We start from the raw sequence: 16,067 nt of genomic DNA on the forward strand, positions 1-16,067 counted from the left end.
CATGTACCCCCCCCAATGGACCCTGCCTCAGCATTGCCTATCTCTGTAGCTTAGCATGTACTGTGGTAGTCCTTCAGGGATGACCAGCGTTTGGACTACTCAGGCCGCCTCCCGGTGCTGCCTGCAGCCTGCCGCCTCCTCCTCCTCTGTTTGCTGGCTGCTTCTCTGGGTTCCCAATCTTACAGTAGGGAGGGGCTGGATCTTTGGCGCACTCCATCCCTGCTCTGGAGACTCCGGGGAGCTGTGCTGGCAGGCAGGCAGGGCTTGTTCCTTGGATGGGGGCCTGGTGCCGAGGGGTGCCTCGTTCCTGTGGGAGGCTCTACATGTGCAGATTGACTATGCAGGGGTCAGCAGGGGCATCTTCTTAGCTGCTGGGGCCACGGATTGCCCTCTGCAGGTGGGGTATGTGTGACTGAGGTCAGCCTCTGGGTATATATAGGGAGCTACAGAAACCCAGTGGGAACATGTCTTCCTCCCATGGGACTCTGGGCCTCAAGAGAGCCTGGCAGGTAGGCTTGTGTGGGGCCGGAGGGATGGGTGTTGCCTCTCTGTGGACACACGCAAAGCAAAGCCTTTATTCCTTGGGTCACCCCTAGACACTCACTGTGCACAGTACATGAGGCCAGGACAGGAGGCATCTGCCAGGACATCCAGGTTGTGGGCTGGCGAAGTCGTCGGGCCTTTGGAGCTGCATTATTCTGGAAGCCTCCTTTGCCCCTCTGGATGGCCATCTCCCTCTCCTTTGGCCTCTGCGTGGCCATCTGGTCCACTCTGGGTGGTTTGGTTCTTACTGCCGTGTCTGCGATGACCCTCACCACCTCACCTCTCAGGTCATGTCCAGTGCACGGGAATGCCGTCTTGCCTTAGATTTCCCCAGTGGGTAGGCGTCACACTCCAGCTGACCATGTCCCCCAGTACCGTGGAAGTCTCTTCTAGGTTGAAGGTGAGCTGGGGACAGACTGGCCACCTTTTTAATGACCCCAGCCCCTAAGCCCACCTTCCTTCCTCTTGGAGTTTCCTTAAAAAAGCAAAAACAAAAAACAAGCCTTGTATGTGGTGTGTACACCCGAGTGTGTGGGTGCACACAAACACGGAGGCCAGAGGAAGACATGATGCTTTCTCGATCACTCTCGGCCTTGTTACCTTCAGACAGGATCATCATCATCATCATCATCATCTTCTTCTTCTTCTTCTTCCTCTTCCTCCTCCACCTCCTCTTCTTCTTCCTCCTCTTTCTCTTCTTCCTCCTCCTCCTCCTCTTCTTCTTCTTTGACAGTGTTTCTCAGTGTAGCCCTGGCTACAGAGCTCTGCCTGCCTCTGCCTCTCAGAGTGTTGGGATTATAGGCATGCACCACCACACGCCTGGGTCACACAGGATTTCTTTTTCTTTTTCTTTTTCTTTTTTTTTTTTTTTTGTTTTTTTTGAGACAGGGTTTCTCTGTGTCGCCTTGGCCATCCTGGACTCACTTTGTAGATATGGCTGGCCTCGAACTCACAGCGATCTGCCTGCCTCTGCCTCCCGAGTGCTGGGATTAAAGGCGTGCGCCACCACGCCCCAGACAGGATTTCTTACTGCACCATAAGTGCCCCGGTTTGGCTCCACTGGGTGGCTAGCAAGATCTCCCCCAATGCATGCTCAGCCAGTGTCTGGCTTTACCCTGAAATCCTTGAAGCTAATGAGGAAATTTGGGATTCATGAGCAACTTCTGAAATCCCGCATGTGGGGTGGACCTGGCATCCTGCTAGCCCTGTGCATCTAGTTTGGGCGTGGGTACCGATTTCCTGCTGGGCAGGGAGCAGTGTCGTCTGGAATCCCGCATTAACAGGAAGTTCTGGGCGAGGTGGCGCACGCCTTTAATCCCAGCACTGGGAGGCAGAGGCAGGCAGAGCTCTGAGTTGAGTTCAAGGCCATTCTGGTCTACAAAGCAAGTTCCAGGACAGTCAGGGCTACACAGAGAAACCCTGCCTCAAACAACAGCAACAAAGAGGAAATTCTATCAAGCCCGTGGCTGATTGGTAATGCCGACCTGTAGGCTCAATTTTCTTAACTACATTTTATTATGAACTTATTACACAAGCCTTACAACCCGACTAACCCAAACAATAGGAGGTGATTAAAGAAAACAATATTGAAACCTTAAGGATATCAGTTCCAATTAACGATTCTCCTGGCGTAATCAGCAGGATTTCAGCAAACCAGCAATCCCATCAAAGTTGCTTCTAGAACCTGGAGCAACCAGAACCTGAAGCCTCAGCTGGAGTCCAAAGCCTTGAAGCTTTCCCTGGAGCAGTTCTCTCTAGGAGCGACTCTTGAAGTTCAGGGATGAACAGCTAAAACAATCCCAAGTCCTCGCTCTTAAGCCTCTTGTTTTGGGCTCATATATATATATATTTCCTCTCAGAGTCTCTGCTAGGATGTTTTTCAGCTGGCAACATCCAAGCTCCCCAACGAAGTGGTTCGACTTCTAAGGGGATAAACATCGTGTTCTCTCACTAGTCTGCTCTCCATCCCACACTTGGTTTTTGTTTTGTTTTGCTTTGTTTTCTCAAGACTGGGTTTCTCTGTGTAGCCTCGGCTGTCCTGGACTTGCTTTGTAGACCAGGCTGGCCTTGGACTCACATCGATCCGCTTGCCTCTGCCTCCCGAGTGCTGGGATTAAAGGCGTGCGCTACCCACGTCTGGCCCCAATCCCACACTTGGGGTCAACAGAAAAACATGTTTATCTCTCCTACACTGACCCCAGTGTAGGACCCCTGTGGCTGATGGGACTCTTGTTGTCTTATATCCACGCGTCACATCTCAGCTGTACTTGAACCTCTGGAGGCAAGGGCAGGCCTTACTTAGCTCCTCCTGGGCCAGTTAGGGATGACTTTGGTGTCCCATGAGGCTGCGTCTCCCCCAGGTCAGTAAGGACACCAGGTTAGACACTTGCTTTCGTGTTTGGAGTCGGGACTGGGTGATTATTATCCCTTCTTAGAGAGGAGGGAAGAAAGTCCAGCAATGAGAGGTGGCCTGTGCTGTCCACCTGTGTAGATGCCACTGTTGTCGCTTGGCCTAGGACTGTGGTCACATGGCTGTGATCTGGCATGGTTGGATTCTGGTGGTGTGTGTGGGGGTCCCATGGCTATGTCTCTGGTTCTGGATGAGAGACCCTGAAGGTGACCCCTGCCCCTTCTCCCTGCAGAAGAAGAAGACGGTGGCCTTGAAGCGTTTGAGGACTTCTTCCCTGCAGAGCCCGTGAGCCTTCCAAAGAAGAAGCCGAAGAAGCCGAAAGAGAACAAGTCTAAGGGGAAACGGAAGAAGAAAGAGGTGAGAGCGAGCCACTTGGGGGGCAGGGGGCGAGCCTTGAATTGCACGCAGACCCTCATGGAGGTGTCATGCAGAAACGCCCCTGGGATGACAAGGACACGTTCTGTTTCTGAAGGTTGGAGGGTCAGCTGTCTTTCTGTCCCGAGCTGGAACACCATGACACTGTCACTGGCTGGCTGGCTGCACTGCCTCACACTGTAGCCCCAGGCTGGCCCTTGGCCCCAGCGCAGTCTGCCCTCTCTTTGGCTGCTCTGCAGGAGCCTCTGTCTCCTCAGCGAATCCCACTGAGTGCAGAGAAACTCAGAGAAACACTTGAGTGCAGAAAAAGTGAGGAGGGATTGGCTGTGTGTGCTCGTTTTTTTTTTTTTTTTTTTTTTTTTTTTTTTTTTTTTATGTTAACAGTCCTGTTCTTTACTTCCTGGTTCTGGGATCTCTGTATAGGAGCAGTTGTGACTCAAGGATGCAGAGGCGGGGTGGCATGCTTGCTGACAGAATACCTCCAATGTGTGTCATGTTGGCTCACTTCATCTCTGGGATAAGCCTTGGAAATCGGTGGGGTTGGGAAACTGAGGCAGGCATGTAGCTTGAAGTCTTTCTCACTTGGGCAAGACTCAGCTAAGTTCTGTCTTCGCCCCTCCCGCATCTCCAGGCAGCCCTGTCAGGAGGGTGGGGGGGACACACCTCTCCTTATAAGTGAGGGAGGGTAGAGGTGCTCGGGGGTCCCCCCGAAGGCAGTGAGGGCCTCTTGCTCGTCCCTTAGTAAAAACAAGACACTGCAAGGCTTTGAGATGGCCTTCCTGGGTCTTCAGAATGCAGGCCAGGGGACAGAAGCAAAGAGGCCCTCATGGGGAGAAAGTGATGGGGAAGGGTAGGTGAGAGCTACTGCCCTCCTGTGTCTCAACTGTGTCCTCTTTCCATTTCTCCTGTGTTGGGAACACGTCAGACCCAGCAAGTGAGGGACAGCTGTGGAGGGGATCCAGGGCATTGTAGGGGGACCTGCAGCCTGTGTGTTTTCTCTTCTTGTCTCAGTGTCTCGTCCGGGCGTATGAAAACAGCTTGGCCTAAGGGTTCCCTCAGCAATACATGGCAACCCCCTGGCCAAGGTCCTCAGTGGCCTCTTCTAGCTCACCCCAGCCATTTCTTGCTTTGCATCTTTGTCTGATTTCTTGTGTGCATGCATGCATGCGTGCATGTGTGTGCGTGCGTGCGTGTGTACCAGCCTTTGTTCTCCTGAAGTCTTTTTGACTCTCAGCTGACTCTGTGCCTGTCATGGCTGTGTGTAGTCTGGTGTGATGTCTGGGACTAATGTGTCTGTCTCCTCCCAGAACACCCACCCTTTACTGCAGGGCAAGTCTGTAGCTGTCCCCAGCACGAAGGAAGGAAGGAAGCAGCTTGCTGAGGGTTCTGGGTCACAGACCCATCTATACTCTAAGGCTTTCCTCAAGGTGTCACGAAGCTCTCTGTCCCATTATCCAGAGAGGACACAGGGGCAAGATGTGAGAGTCCTGGATTAGGAGAACTCCTTGTTGAAGAGGTTCTGGGATCCAGCTCCTGCTTCAAGCCAGCGTCCCCTCCTGACAATGACCCTTGGCCCTGCAGATCTGTCCCTGACTGGGCAGTAGAGAGGTTCTGGACTGTGAGGCCCTGGGAATCAGGTGCTCAGACTTTCTGGTTGAAGTCCCAATCTGTTGTTGTCACTATTCTCAGCTCTGGGGGACTCTGGTCCTCGGCCTCATGGCTGATGACACTTGCTCTCCACTTGCTCTCCAATGTCAGGCCATAGGCTGGGACCATCTCAGATGTTAGCGCGAACAGGGGCGCCCAGGGAGCCTCCGTTCTAAGCAGGGCTGTCCTTTTTCTCACTCCTTCCTGGCCACAGGGCTGTCGTGGCTCTGGCTAGGAAGGAGGCTGCAGGTGGAGAGGGTGTGGGCTGGAGGGCCTGGTAGCCTTTAAGGGCAAGGGAGGCTGTTTCTTTCTTTTTGTACCTATTTCTGGGACCACAGTCACAGGTATTCTTTCCAGTTGGCTTGGGTCTCTTGCTCTCTTTTTCCTGAGGACGTGTTTGTTTTTTTCTGTGCTGTTTTCCTCCGGTTCTGTCTTCAGTCTCACACACTGGCTCTTCCTCTGGCCTGCGCTTCCTTTCTCTGCCTTATTAATCTCTCTCTCTCTCTCCCTCTCTCTCTCTCTCTCTCTCTCTCTCCCTCTCTCTCCTATCTCCCCTCCCCTATCTCGTCTCCCTCCCTTCCATCCCCTCCTTTGGCCCCTGTTGTCTCTCATGAGATGCAGTACTGCTTCCTTAAAAGAGAGGAACATCGGGATAGGCAAGGTTTCCAGAAGAGGAGGTGACCTTCGGGCCAGGGGAGCCCCCTCTCTTTATTCATCCGCGAGCGCTTGGCTCTCATCAGCTGCAGGATCTGGGGGTGGGGGAGTGGCAGTCTATAGCATGCTATTTACAAAGAGCGGAAGATCTGTCTGCCCACCCACCCCGCAGCCCCAGATCACGGGTGTGGGAATCTGCTTCCTCCCTCAACCCCACCAGGTGACTGCGGTGTGAGCCTCAGAGGGGGCCGGAGCAGGTGGGCTCTAAGCAGCGGTTTGGGTGGGGGCACAGGCAAGCAGCAAGCATGCCTCCTGATTTACATAAAATAACCGGGCTGCAGCCGGAACCTGAGCATATGTAGATGAAACTCCCTGTCAGACCGGAGCGCAGGAGGGAGAACTGATTTCAACCTGTACTGCAGCGGTTGCCATAGCAACCAATTATTCAGTGCTAAATTATAACTGTTTATAACACTGGTGAATGGGAAAGGCTCATATTTCATTCTTCCCTTTTTCCCTCTCTCAGTCTTGAAGGACCCCAAGTCGAGAATGACCAACTCCTTTGAGTCTGAATGCTTCGTGGCCCCCCCTCTCCCTGCCCCCCCCCCCCCCCCCCCCGGCCCCGGGAGATATGATGTGTGTTCTGGGCATAGAAGGGAGGGGAGAGACAGGAGGAATGGATTCAGACACTGGGGCGTGGGCAAGGAGAAAGGGTGCTGCTGGACTGTCTACTTGGGGTCCCCACTAGCTGTGGCTGGTGTGCTGTGCCCTCACCAGGCAAAGGGGGGCTGAGCAGAGACCTGGGTGTGGCACCTGAGGTGTTTTGCATGTGTCCCCTCACATCCTGGAGCGCTCCATTTGACAGTCACACCCAGGACCGTCTTCACGAAGGACGGTGCCGAGGTCCCAGGCCCAGCTGTCGCTCTGACTGTCGCAGCCTGAGCGTGCTTCTGTTGCCCTCAGACCACAGGTCAGCCTGTGAGCTTTCTCAGGCACTTAGTGGTCTGTGTCTCCTTCCTGAATGGGGGTGTGGCCCACCTCCTCATACCCTTCCGCCCCCAGTAAACTTCTTTCTTTCTTTCTTTCTTTTTTTTTTTTTTTTTTTTTTTTTTTTGGTTTTTCAAGACAGGGTCTCTCTGTGTTAGCCTTGGCTGTCCTGGACTCACTTTGTAGACCAGGCTGGCCTCGAACTCACAGCGATCTGCCCGCCTCTGCCTCCTGAGTGCTGGGATTAAAGGCGTGCGCCACCAAGCCCGGCATATAAACTTCTTTCTTAGAGCAGGGTCTCAGTAGATGGCCTGGAATTTGGTGTATAAACCAGGCTGACCTCAACCTCAGAGATGTCTGCTTCCTTTGCATCCTAAGTGTTGGGATTAAAGGTGTGTGCCCTAATAAGTTCAGAGACACCGAGTGGCCCTTCCTCCTCTCGGTCTTGGCTTTTCCCTTCTTTCCAGTGTCATTAGTCTCCCCAGGTCCTGCCGACAGCTCCTTCCATGGATGCTTTTTCAGATCCACTCGCAGCATTCCCCCCTCACCATCTTCTCCGTGAGGCAAGATGTTTTTATGATGTGTGTCAGGGGGAGGAGGAGGCCCAGGAGTGGAAGTGCGGGAACAGCTGACATGGGTTCTGCCGGGAGACCAACCCATCCTGCACTCCACTGTCATGGGGTGACCCAGGCTATGCTGGCTTCACTGGGAAGAGGCAGGGCAGAGGAGAAGAGAGACAGGCTTGGGGCTTGGGGCTCGGGGCTGGAGGTCAGAGACTTCTCTCCTCGTGGGTGGAATAAGAGCGGGGCATCTTGCCTATGCTTTGGTGGACGGGTGGAGAAAAGGAGCATCAAAGCCTGAGGTCTGTTTTGGCAGGGCTCCAGCTCTGTCCACTGCCCTTTTACTCTGGAGTGTACTTTGCCTCCGCCCCCATCAGCTCTGGAGTATACGTTGGCTCTGCCCATAACTGCTCTGGATGGACTTTGGCTCTGCCCCCTATCAGCTCTGGATGTACTTTGGCTCTGCCCCCCCATCAGCTCTGGAGTGTACTTTGGTCCCGCCCCTATTAGCTCTGGAGTGTACTTTGGCCCCACCCCCTAACTGCTCTGGATGTACTTTGGCTCCGCCCCCATCAGTGCTCTGCCCAGGCTGCTGCCTCCAGGTGCCTCCCTCCTGCTCTCTGTTGTCTGCGCTCCCTCTGTGCCCATGCTCCAAGCTGTGCTGGCCACTTGTGGCCTCCCCTGAACACGCAATTGCAGTGTCTTCCCAGTAGATGCTCAGGCCAGCTACCAGGTCACAGTCATGTTGTCTACCCATACTGTCACCCATACCGTCATGACCCATGTTGCTGGCTTTGGTCCTGTCACTGTGCAAGGAAGTCGGACAGTTACCTTCGCTGTATCCCTGCTTACCAAGCCATGGGGGTGTTGTCGCAGGAAGAAGCCTTTGCCTGGGTGTGATCTGGTTGTATCAGGAGTGAAGGGAATCTGTGGCTCTGTTTTTGTTTTTGTTTTTGTTTTTTTCCGAGACAGGTTTTCTCTGTGTAACAGCTCTGGCTGTCCTGGACTCACTCTGTAGACCAGGCTGGCCTCGAACTCACATCGACCCACCTGCCTCTGCCTCCCGAGTGCTGGGATTAAAGGCGTGTTCCAACCCCCACACCCTGTGCTGCCCCGGCTGCGTCTGTGGTTCTGAATACACTCTGGTCTAAATTCTCACCACTTGGCCCCAAGACAGTAATCATTTCAGACGTGGAGGAATCTCCAGGTTCTTCTTGGCAATAAGTGGCCTGTGGGAGAGAGACAGGACACCTCATGGTCAACTGGCTCTGCTGTGCTGTGCCACCCCCGTCTCTGAGCCTGGCTGTCCTCACGTCAGGGCCTCTGTGTGCACAGTCTCCCCAGGTCCTCACGTCATCGTGCAGATGAGAGACTGGAAGTTCAAGTTGTTACAATGACTTGAACATGTCCCCAGGCTAGCGAAGACCCACGGGCAGGACCACGCAAATGCTCACCCTGGATGGTGGGTGAGCCTGTGTGGTGGAGTCAGTACGGGTCCCTCTCTGGGGCAGGCTGCAGCTGCTGTCTGTGGTGCTGAAGTGTATGGGCCCTCTAACTCTCATCTGTACTCTTTGGGGCAAGGGCTGGGGCTCTTGGATCTCTTGGACATGTTTTCAGAGAGCTGACCGGTTGCTGTTATGGAGAGAGGGACTGGGGAAGCGGATGTTTCTCTCTGCCTCTCACTTTCCCATACCATAGCCTCGGAGCTGTGGCTTCGGGGCTCCATGTCACTGCCAGCTGCGGGACCTGGGAGCTGGGAGCTGGCTTTGGGTCCAGGCCAGGGTCAGTATGCTGGGAGAGCAGAGAGGCCTTGCTGTGTGCAGATGTGGCGAGGGCACGGCTAGCGGATGGCAGGCTCAAGAGCTTCCTATAAGGCAGATTGAGCTGAGTGTCCAGGACAGCATGTGGGTGCGGTCCCCCCAGATGCACTGCCAGGAGAAGCTGCTTCGGCGACACGTCCAGCCTTGCCTATGCGATGGGACGTGCCTAACTGGACATCCTCCGCTGGCTGAGGGGGCCCCCAGGATTCTCCAGGCACACCCTGTCGCCCCTTCCTCCCTTTGCCTCTCCTCATCTCCTTTCCCTTTTTCTTGCTTTTTTCTTCTTCCGTCTCTCTCCCCGACTGTTGTTTTCATAGCTCATTCTCCACATCTTCGGCTCTCTCCATCTCTTCTCGTGCCTGTTTTTGCTCACCTCGAAGATATCTCACAGCAATCATGAGGGTGACAGGCCCTGAGCTGGCAATCGTGGTGATGGTGCCAGCCTGTCCCTGCAGACCCGCGTAGGGAAGGGCACGACTCTGGCCGCTCACCTCCACGCCACTGGCAAACCATTTCCTTTCAGGGACAGCATCTTTCTGGCGGGTTTGCTTCGACTCTTAACACCCTCATCTCCATATAAATGGCCCATTTGCCTGTACAGACAGGAAACTGAAATCGAGTCAATCTTAAGAGCTGCCTAATTTACCTTTTCTGTCGTGGAGGTGGAGTGGCCGTGCTGGAGACAGGCTTGGACCGTGGCTGTCTCTGGAGGCCTGGCCCTCGGTTCATTCCTTAATCACAGGTTCCATCCACAGGCTGGAGGGTGCACGGCGGGTACTGGTGGATGGGTCGGCTCCTCTTGTTTTGACTTTGGCCATCATGGTGTCTACCGGGAGACCCTGGGGTGCGGTGCCCATCACGCTCCCCCAAAACCCACTCTGACCCGAGCAGACGCTGAGCTTGCCCTGAAGCCACACATCACCTGCCTGCAGAAGTCTAGTTCCACCTCAGGTCACCTCACCATTCTGTCACCTCTGCTCGCGCCCGCACACCAGTGCACTATGGGTGAAGAAAGATGGCGCCTGGCCAACTTAGCCAGGGCCTTTGCTGCCCCGGGTGCCTGGCATTCTGGGGGCGTCTGGCACCCTCACCGTTCCCCTTTCTCTCCCAGGGGAGCAATGACGACCTGTCGGAAAATGAGGGGGATCTGGAAGAGAAGTCAGAGAGCGAAGGGAGTGACTACTCTCCCACCAAGAAGAAGAAAAAGAAGGTGAAGGAGAAGAAGGAGAAGAAAGCCAAGCGGAAAAGGAGGGACGAGGACGAGGACGATAACGATGATGGATGCCTGAAGGTAACTGCCGGGGCCAGGGCCGGAGGATGGAGACGTCCTCGGAGCCCCAGTCAGGGAGGCCCCGCCCCCGCTCCGCCCCCGCCCCCGCCCCGCCCCCGCCCCGCGGATGTCGGACCACGGGGGTCGCCAGGGGCCTGCAGCCAGAAGTCTCAGCCACACGGGGAGAACTCGGGAGTCTGTGGTGGCGGCAGTGCAGTGTCTTGCTGACCGACAAGGGCTACTGCTCTTGGCAACAGCTTTGCCCGCCCGAGCGAGCGTGCAGCTGTTTCTGGAGAGGACGCTAGGTACCGTGAACTCAAGCTTGGTCTCAGGAACCTCTTGCTAGGAGCAATTTGGGGGAAGTTAAAACAACAGATGGGATCTTTGGCACTAGCACCTGCTGGACAGTCCTGGGTGGCCCGGCCCTGCCTGGGTACTTGGCGCACTCTGCAGTTCTGCCCACACGGGCGTCCCTGCAGTCTCTCAGTGGACTTCGGAGCCGCGTGGCTGTGGCTGTAAAGATGGCCCTGGCTGCCCTTTGGGCATGAACACCTTTAGTCAAGAACGTGGAAAGCAGCTCAAGGCGTTACAGTTGAGCTGAGGCCACCCCCCTGCGTTGTGAGGTGTGGGTGGGCAGCCTTGTCTCCCCAGGAATAGTGTGTGAGCACAGTCACTGTTGGGCAGCCGACTGCTATGCATGATTGAGTACTGGAGAGCTGCGGGAGCAGCGCTTATTTGGGGGTGTCCTGACACCCCGTGTGGTCCCATTAGTCACTGGTGGGTGTGTTGTGAATCAGCTGTGACTGGTAATAGCCCTGGGGGACCAGTTTTGAGAAATTGCTTCCAGGAGCTGTTTAGGATTCGCTGTCAACATCCATCATCGCTCGCGTCTGTGTTTCCTAGAGGTGTCTCCAGGAATGGCCGGGTGTGTCTGAGAGGGCAGGTTGGCTATGGGAAGGTGCCCCTCCCTCATGGAACCAGGTTCCTAAGCCCTCTTGCTTTGCAGGCTATTTCTGGGGCATAGGTGCTGGGGACCCAGGGAGTGTTTGCAGTGGGTGGCCTTTCACTGCAGGAGCAGAAGGTCGGCTCCTAAGGGTCCTGGAGGGGTTGGGGCAGAGATGGGGCCCTGTGTGACATTCAGTGGCATCACCCAAGGCTGTAAGCATTTATTTCTCCTCTTCTGTAGATGGGGGTCTGTGTCCCCCGGCTGGTCAGACACTGTGGCCTAGAAAAGTGTGTGCGTATTGCTTAACGGGTGAAGGCTGGGCTGGCTGGGGCAGTTCAAGATTACCTGGGAGGGCAGGATACAGGGCGAGTAGGAAGGTGTCTGGGTTGCATGTCCCTTTCTCAGGCACAATTAACCTATGCTAATTCTCTGTGAGGCAGAGTGAGGAGAGGGAGGCAGAAAGGCGAACTAATTTGTCTACCTCTCCCTGATGGTGTCCGACAGAGCCACAGTTAGAGCCGACACATCAGGAGGCTGGAGAGATGGCTCAGTGCTTAAGAGCGCTGGCTGCTCTTCCAGAGGACCTGGGTTCAAAACCCAGTACCCAAAGGTGGCTCAGAATTGTAATTTTAGTGTCAGGGGGATCTGATGCCTTTTTCTGGGCTCCACCGGCACCAGGTACACATATGGTACATAGACATACACAGGCAAAGCATTCATATCATAAAAAGAAATAAATTAAAAATAACTGGGCATAATAGCAAATATCTTTAGTCCCAGCATTTGGGAGGTAGAGGCAGGAGGATCTGTGTTGTAAGGGACCTAGGCCATATTGCTAGGCTCTTCTCTGACTAGCTCATTTAACTTAAAATAACTCATTTATACTGATCTCTGTTCTGCCACATGGCCAGTTACCTCAGCTCAGGCACCATGTGTCCGTCTACCTCACATCTGGCTGGCTGAATCTCACATAACCTGGCTCTATGCCATATATATTTTTTTAATTGGCAGGTGTTGCATCCATACAAGACACAAGAGGTTCTATAGATCTGAGTTCAAGGCCAGCCTGGTCTACATTTCGAGTTCTGGGACAGCCAGGGCTAGGTAGAGAGACCCCGTCTCAAGAACTGAGAACAAGACCTCATCCATAGCCAGCACTTCATGTGACCCCGGCCCACCAGGGGCCATGCAGCCAGCCACCTGGTCCTTTAGCTTTCAGACCCCTACGATGACCATGTTGAGAGCTCATGGGGGCCCTACGGGATGTCACACATGTTTCTGAGCACCACGTCTGGGAAGAGGCTGGGGGACTTAAGCTCTGCCTTTTGCGGGGCCATTGCTATAGCTTTGTCAACCCGTTGCAGCCTCCAGGGCTTCCCTCTTACCAGAGCAGCCTGCTCTTTGCCTCTGGCCTGTTTGGCCCAGTTGTTTGCTTTTTCACTTTTTGGAGAAACAGGAGTGAACCCCGTTACCCTGTCTAGACATTAAAGCTCGTAGCATCCTCCTGTGTGCTGGCGGCATCTGATACATGCCGCTGGTGGGATGGGGAGGCGTGGCTTATGGCGTGCCGGTGCCAGGTGAGAGCGTGTTCTTACCTTCCAGACTGCCTCCCTTACTCCTTTCTCCTTTCCCAGAGCAAGGAGGCAGGTCAGAAGGCCCTCCCCGCTCCCCCCCCCCCCCCGCTACCCCACCTCTGATCCAGCCCTGGCCGTATCTCTGCAGGAGCCCAAGTCCTCGGCACAGCTCATGGCTGAGTGGAGCCTGGATGATGTGGACTACCTGTTTTCGGAGGAAGACTACCACACACTGACCAACTACAAGGCCTTCAGCCAGTTCCTCCGGTGGGCCAGGGGCTGGATGCTGTGGCTGGGTGACCCTGGGGTTTGTGCTTACCTGAGGGCTGCTGAGTGAGGGAAGGTTAACAGAGAGGCAGCTGGGACTCCTGAGTGCATGAGGACTATCAGAGCAACCACTGACCTGGGGCCAGGATTTAGCATAGCAGTTGGTTGGGTCCTCACAGGCCCTCTCCTGGATCCATCTGTGGGGCATGGCCCGCCATAGGCCCGTCTCTGGGCTGCAGCCTAGATGGAGACACAGCAGGAGCCATATTAGAGGGTGCTCTGGTCTCATCTTTGTTTTTTTCCTTGCCCCACTTTGTGCCCAGTTTCTCTAGCCAGGACTGTAGGGGTAGCCACGCCTCACAGGTATGAGAGAGAGAAAGAGAGGCTGGTCCTCCCTCACCTTCCTGTCTCTCCCCCGCAGGCCACTTATTGCCAAGAAGAACCCGAAGATTCCCATGTCCAAAATGATGACGGTCTTGGGGGCCAAGTGGCGAGAATTCAGTGCCAACAACCCGTTCAAGGGTAGCTCAGCAGCAGCGGCTGCGGCGGCTGTGGCTGCCGCCGTGGAGACTGTGACCATCTCTCCTCCGTTGGCCATCAGTCCCCAGCAGGTGCCCCAGCCTCTGCCCATCCGCAAGGCCAAGACCAAAGAGGGCAAAGGTAAGGCTGTGGGCGAGGGGGTGCCGAGCCCCGTCTGGCAGGGCTGCCTCTCCTGATCCTACAGGGCAGCTAGGGGCTCCCCTTATGGATGACCTCAGGCTGACTCGCCCTGTCACAGCTTCTGCCCTGTTAGTTATTGGGGAGGGTGGGGAAGCAGAGGAGTTTTGGGGGGAATCTTTGGGAGTTAACATCTGGCTAACTGCCCCCACACTGTGGGCATGGAGGGCGGGAGGGGTGGTCCACAGCATGGAGTTACCCTAGCCCATCCTCAGCTCCGCCCCCCTGAGGGCACGGAGGTGGGAGCCCACAGAGCAGAGTTGTTCCAGCCCTGGACTGAAACAAGTTTGAGTCAGTCTTGGGTTAGCCTGACCATCCTCTCCTGTGAGCACCACCTGCTTCAGGGCCTTTCTGTGTCGAGTCCCTGCAGAAGGACCTCACAGGAGTGAGTCTGACAGGGCTGGAAGACAGCACCGAGCCCCAGGTCTGGTCTGACTCAGCGCAGAGAGGCCTGGGCCGGGAGGGCAAGCAGGGCCTTCTGCTTGGGAGGAGCAGTCCGCAGCCTGTGCGGGAGTCCTGACTTCTGAGAGGCTAGGGGCGCTGATCTTCTTAGTGTTCTGATGTGGGACTTGATGGGCTGAGAGGAGTCTGGGGACCGTGTGTCAGAGCCACAGAGTTTTGGCATGTAGGACAGCGCTAAGCATCATGCCTGGCACCCCCATGTCATGTCTGAGAGAGTGCCTGGTGGGTGAGTGCCATGGGCCAGGTGCTTCTGGTGCCCTACCCCTGTGCCCCACCCACCCAGGGCAGCCACGGCCGGTACCTCGACCCTGCGGTTTGGGAAGCTGGTGGGCTGGCTCTTGGTGCCAGGGTGACTCTCGAGGGGGCCAGGCATGGGTCACAGGTGGGCGCTGTTGCTTCAGGAGTAGCCCCTGCTGGCATGGAAGCCAAGGAGGACTTTGACCAGATGCTGTAGAGGCTGTTCCCAAGTAGACAGACTTCTAAGTGTCCATAGCAGGCCACCGGCATGGTGGCCATGACAGCCAGCTTGAGTCAGGCTTGTCTTTGCCTCATCACTTCCTGTGTAACCTTAGCAAGAGCTCTGCCTCTTGGTCCCCCAGTCTCTCATCTGGCACACGTGACCAGCTCCTTACTGGGGCCTCGGGGGCTCAGCGAGGTGGTGGGGAGAAACGGGCCATCAGGTGCAGTGTTGGTCATGGCAGCCCTCATCATGGTGTCCAGGGCCTGGAGTGAGGAAGAAGAACAAAGGCGCCAAAGACTCCAAGAAGAAGGGCAGGGGCAAGCGGATGGCGGGGCTCAAGTTCCGCTTTGGAGGGATCAACAAGAGGAAGAAAGGTTCCTCGGTGAGTGTGTGTGCGTGTGTGTCTGTGTGCATGTGTGTGTGTGTGTGTGTGTGTGTATGTGTGTGTGTGTGTGTGTGTGTGTGTGTGTGTGTGTGAGGGTGGAGAGAAGGGTTCCTCGGTGAGTGTGTGTGCATGTGTGTCTGTGTGCATGTGTGTGCATGCATGTGTGTGTGAGGGTGGAGAGAAGGGTTCCTTGGTGAGTGTGTGTGTGTGTGTGTGTGTGTGTGTGTGTGTGCATGTGTGTGAGGGTGGAAGAAGGGTTCCTTGGTGAGTGTGTGTGCATGTGTGTCTGTGTGCATGTGTGTATGTGTGTGTGTGTGTGTGTGTGTGTGTGAGGGTGGAGAGAAGGGTTCCTTGGTGAGTGTGTGTGCATGTGTGTCTGTGTGCATGTGTGTATGTGTGTGTGTGTGTGTGTGTGTGTGTGTGAGGGTGGAGAGAAGGGTTCCTTGGTGAGTGTGTGTGTGTGTCTGTGTGTGTGTGTGCATATGTGTGTATGTGAGGGTGGAGAGAAGGGTTCCTTGGTGTGTGCGAATATGTGTCTATGCATGTGTGTGCATATGTGTGTGTGCATGCATGTGTGTGTGTGAGAGAGAAAGTGGAGAGAAGGGTTCCTCGGTGAGTGTGTGTGCATGTGTGTCTGTGTGCATGTGTGTGCGTGCATGTGTATACATGTGTGAGGGTGGAGAGAAGGGTTCCTCGGTGAGTGTGTGTGCATGTGTCTGTGCGTGTGTGTGCGCGCATATGTGTGTGCATGTGTGTGCATATGTGTGTGTGAGGGTGGAGAGAAGGGTTCCTCGATGAGTGTGTGTGTCTGTGTGCATGTGTGTGCATACGTGTGTGTGCATGTGTGTACATATGTGTGTGTTTGTGTGTATGTGAGGAGGGAGAGAAGGGTTCCTCAGTGAGTGTGTGCAAATGTGTATGTGAATGTGCATGTGTGTACATGTATGTACATGTGTGTACATGTGGGGTATGGGGGAGGAGAATACTTTC

General features: G+C 55.2%; 1 protein-coding gene across 5 annotated transcripts in view; it reads left to right on the forward strand.

The window, feature by feature from the left end:
• The window catches only part of CHD5 (chromodomain helicase DNA binding protein 5), a 60,637-nt gene that overhangs the window by 7,209 nt on the left and 37,361 nt on the right, over positions 1 to 16,067 (forward strand). For all 5 annotated transcript variants that reach the window (XM_084786853.1, XM_084786855.1, XM_084786857.1 and 2 more), the window contains exons 2-6: positions 3,186 to 3,310; positions 10,108 to 10,287; positions 12,935 to 13,053; positions 13,475 to 13,713; positions 14,953 to 15,074. In XM_084786853.1, coding sequence (XP_084642979.1) covers positions 3,186 to 3,310; positions 10,108 to 10,287; positions 12,935 to 13,053; positions 13,475 to 13,713; positions 14,953 to 15,074 — 785 coding nt within the window. The remainder of the gene's footprint in view (positions 1 to 3,185; positions 3,311 to 10,107; positions 10,288 to 12,934; positions 13,054 to 13,474; positions 13,714 to 14,952; positions 15,075 to 16,067) is intronic.

The sequence above is a fragment of the Acomys minous genome, assembly GCF_964271855.1.
Source record: "Acomys minous genome assembly, chromosome: 6".
Taxonomy (NCBI): domain Eukaryota; kingdom Metazoa; phylum Chordata; class Mammalia; order Rodentia; family Muridae; genus Acomys; species Acomys minous.